Raw genomic sequence first — 2455 nt, 5'->3', positions numbered from 1 at the left:
TGATGAGCAAAGGGGAGAAAATGATATTATCTCGCTCAACTAAAGGTTCTTCCAATATATAGGCAGCTCTACATGGAGCCATATTTGTTCTAGGCGGCTAGTCTTTCTTAACATAGGGGTTTACTCAGTCTCTACTGTCCCACATGCAAATAAAGTATAGGCATTTGGTATATAGATTGCTGTCCCATTAGGAAATTTACCATCTTTAAGTCAACGCAGATGACCCATTTATGATCATGATACAGTATCTTCTCTAAAACCAACTTAATTTCTTCATATTTTTCCTTCAGATTTGCTGAGTGGCCGAGTTGGACAGAGCTATACACATTTCTGTTGTGCAACAATGCACATTTTAAACTACTCTTAGAGCTAACTATGAAAAGATACCATTCCTCTGGTTTCTATTCCTTAATGCCAAGTTTATTAAGAAGTCCACTGACGTCTCTACAGTAAAGCAGTTCTTCCTCTTTTGTGAAGAAAGAAACGAACTCTTCATACCAAATCCGATAAAAAGTTACACGGACACCGTTCTCTAGAAGATTCTTTTCTTTCAGTCAGGAAGCCAACAGTTCTGCAGAATTTTGGGAGAGGTTCAAGTCACGAACTAGATCATTCAGCTCTACCTGGGAGAGTAGCTGAGATAAAGTCTCACCTGAAAAGTCTTGATCTTTAGTGTCATCTTCAGGTGATGAATCTTCTTTGGTTGAGGGTAAATTTATCTGAGGCAAGGCATTGAAAACAGGAACAGGAAGCTCTTCACTGTGTGGAACTGGTCTAATAACAGAGGCAAGATTAGGAGAGACAAGCGTTTGTCGATTTTTCCGGTGAATACCCTTCAAATTAAGGCTACAAAAATAGCAGTCATCCACGTGATTATAGGACTCCCGCCATACCATTGGTATAGCAAATCTCATCCTTTTCCTTGACCCTTTAGTCCATTGTTGAAAATGTTCTGTACATTGTTTGCAGACACTATGTGGTGCCCAATATTTATCTTGGTCTTCCAGTTTGACACCAAAATACGCCATATACGCTCTTTCAGCAAAATCAGTGATTTTTTTTTTTCGATTTTCTGGTAATGTTTATTCTCCACAAACATAACAAAACACATCTGGAGAATTAACGCAACACTTTCTTGAAGAGGATGTCTTGTTCATTTTCTATTGCTTAGTTCACCACAGCATCTCAAATGGATGGAAAAAAACTTAGAATAAGGTAATGAATACTGCATACTGGACGTACACACATACAAAATGACTATAGGGATGTTCAATAACTTAAAAACTAGATCTGACAGGTCAAAAAGAAGCTTATATTTGGATTCAGGAGACCGATTTTATATAGGAATAATGTCTATTTCTTAAACACCAAAAACCTTGTAGACCAGTGTAATTATTGTCCCACAGCAAAGACTAGGCATAGCAAAATAGCCCTTACTCGTGACCTGACTACCTCAGAGAAACAAGAATCTGAAAGGTGAAACATTTACTTGTCCAGAGTTCCTTTCCCGACATTCCTCTATAGTTCAGTTTTCATACGAGCAATTTTCTCTGACAGATTTTAATTAGAAAAATATTTCTCACATTTAAAAACTGGTCGGTTATACATGACAGTTCATTTAGATGCAGATGTTTTTTGTTGCTTTGTTTCAAAATAAAAAAATGTACTTGAAATAATAACTTAGAACAGTGGTTCTTAACCTTTTTATTACCAAGCCTCCCTTAGGAGTTTGTCCTTCTCTCTTCGTCCTCCTTGCATCTATGAATAAACCCCCCCCCCCAGATTTTTAATGAAATCTAAAATATATTTTTAGTCTTTTTACTGAATATGAATTAGTCACATTATACAAAATATGTATAATTTTATATATAATCACATTATACAAAAAGTGAGATACTTGACACTGTTTTTTAGCAAAAAACAAAGGTTTTTTTATTAGTCACAACATTAGTGAGATACTTGACACTGCTTCTTAGCTACAATATCTTGAATGTGTGATTGAATGCCAGAGAGTGCACAACGTAAGTATCTTTCAACGTTCAGCCTGTTTCTGTACTTGGTTTTAACAGCAATGAACGTGGGAAATGCAGCTTCACAATGATACGTGAATCTAAACATAGCTAAAATCCGAAGAGCCTGATGTGAGATCAGAGAGTAAACAGGAAGGTACTTAATCCAGAACATTTCAAGATCCAGCTCTTTGAAGTCTTCCTTATCTGAGGAGTTGAACTTCAGCTCAAGAAACTCTTGCATTTCATCGAAAACATCCGTCACTTCACAACTAAAATGGGTTCTTGATGAATTTCCAAGCTACACGCTTTTCATTTAAGTCTGAGAAGTATCTGATGAATTCTGTTTTCAAGTCAGTTAGATGAGTGATTATTTGTTTCTTTAATTCAGAATCAAGGTTACCGGGAATTAGAGTAGAATACAAGTAACTAAAACTGGCTGTATT

At 36.2% G+C, this 2455-nt stretch overlaps 1 protein-coding gene across 1 annotated transcript; it reads right to left on the bottom strand.

Annotated features, from left to right (window-relative positions):
• Positions 1-1947: 1947 nt before the first annotated feature.
• LOC106882937 (SCAN domain-containing protein 3-like) lies at positions 1948-2253 on the bottom strand. The gene has a single exon (XM_014933785.1). The coding sequence runs from the start codon at positions 2251-2253 to the stop codon at positions 1948-1950; it is 306 nt and encodes a 101-aa protein (XP_014789271.1).
• Between the last annotated feature and the right edge of the window lie 202 nt (positions 2254-2455).

Source organism: Octopus bimaculoides, chromosome 6 (genome assembly GCF_001194135.2).
Source record: "Octopus bimaculoides isolate UCB-OBI-ISO-001 chromosome 6, ASM119413v2, whole genome shotgun sequence".
Taxonomy (NCBI): Eukaryota; Metazoa; Mollusca; class Cephalopoda; order Octopoda; family Octopodidae; genus Octopus; species Octopus bimaculoides.
This window is presented reverse-complemented; position numbering and strand designations above follow the sequence as displayed.

Bases quoted from the DNA above. Each gene is read 5' to 3' on its own strand.
- LOC106882937 (XM_014933785.1), bottom strand. From the start codon at position 2,253: ATGCAAGAGTTTCTTGAGCTGAAGTTCAACTCCTCAGATAAGGAAGAC.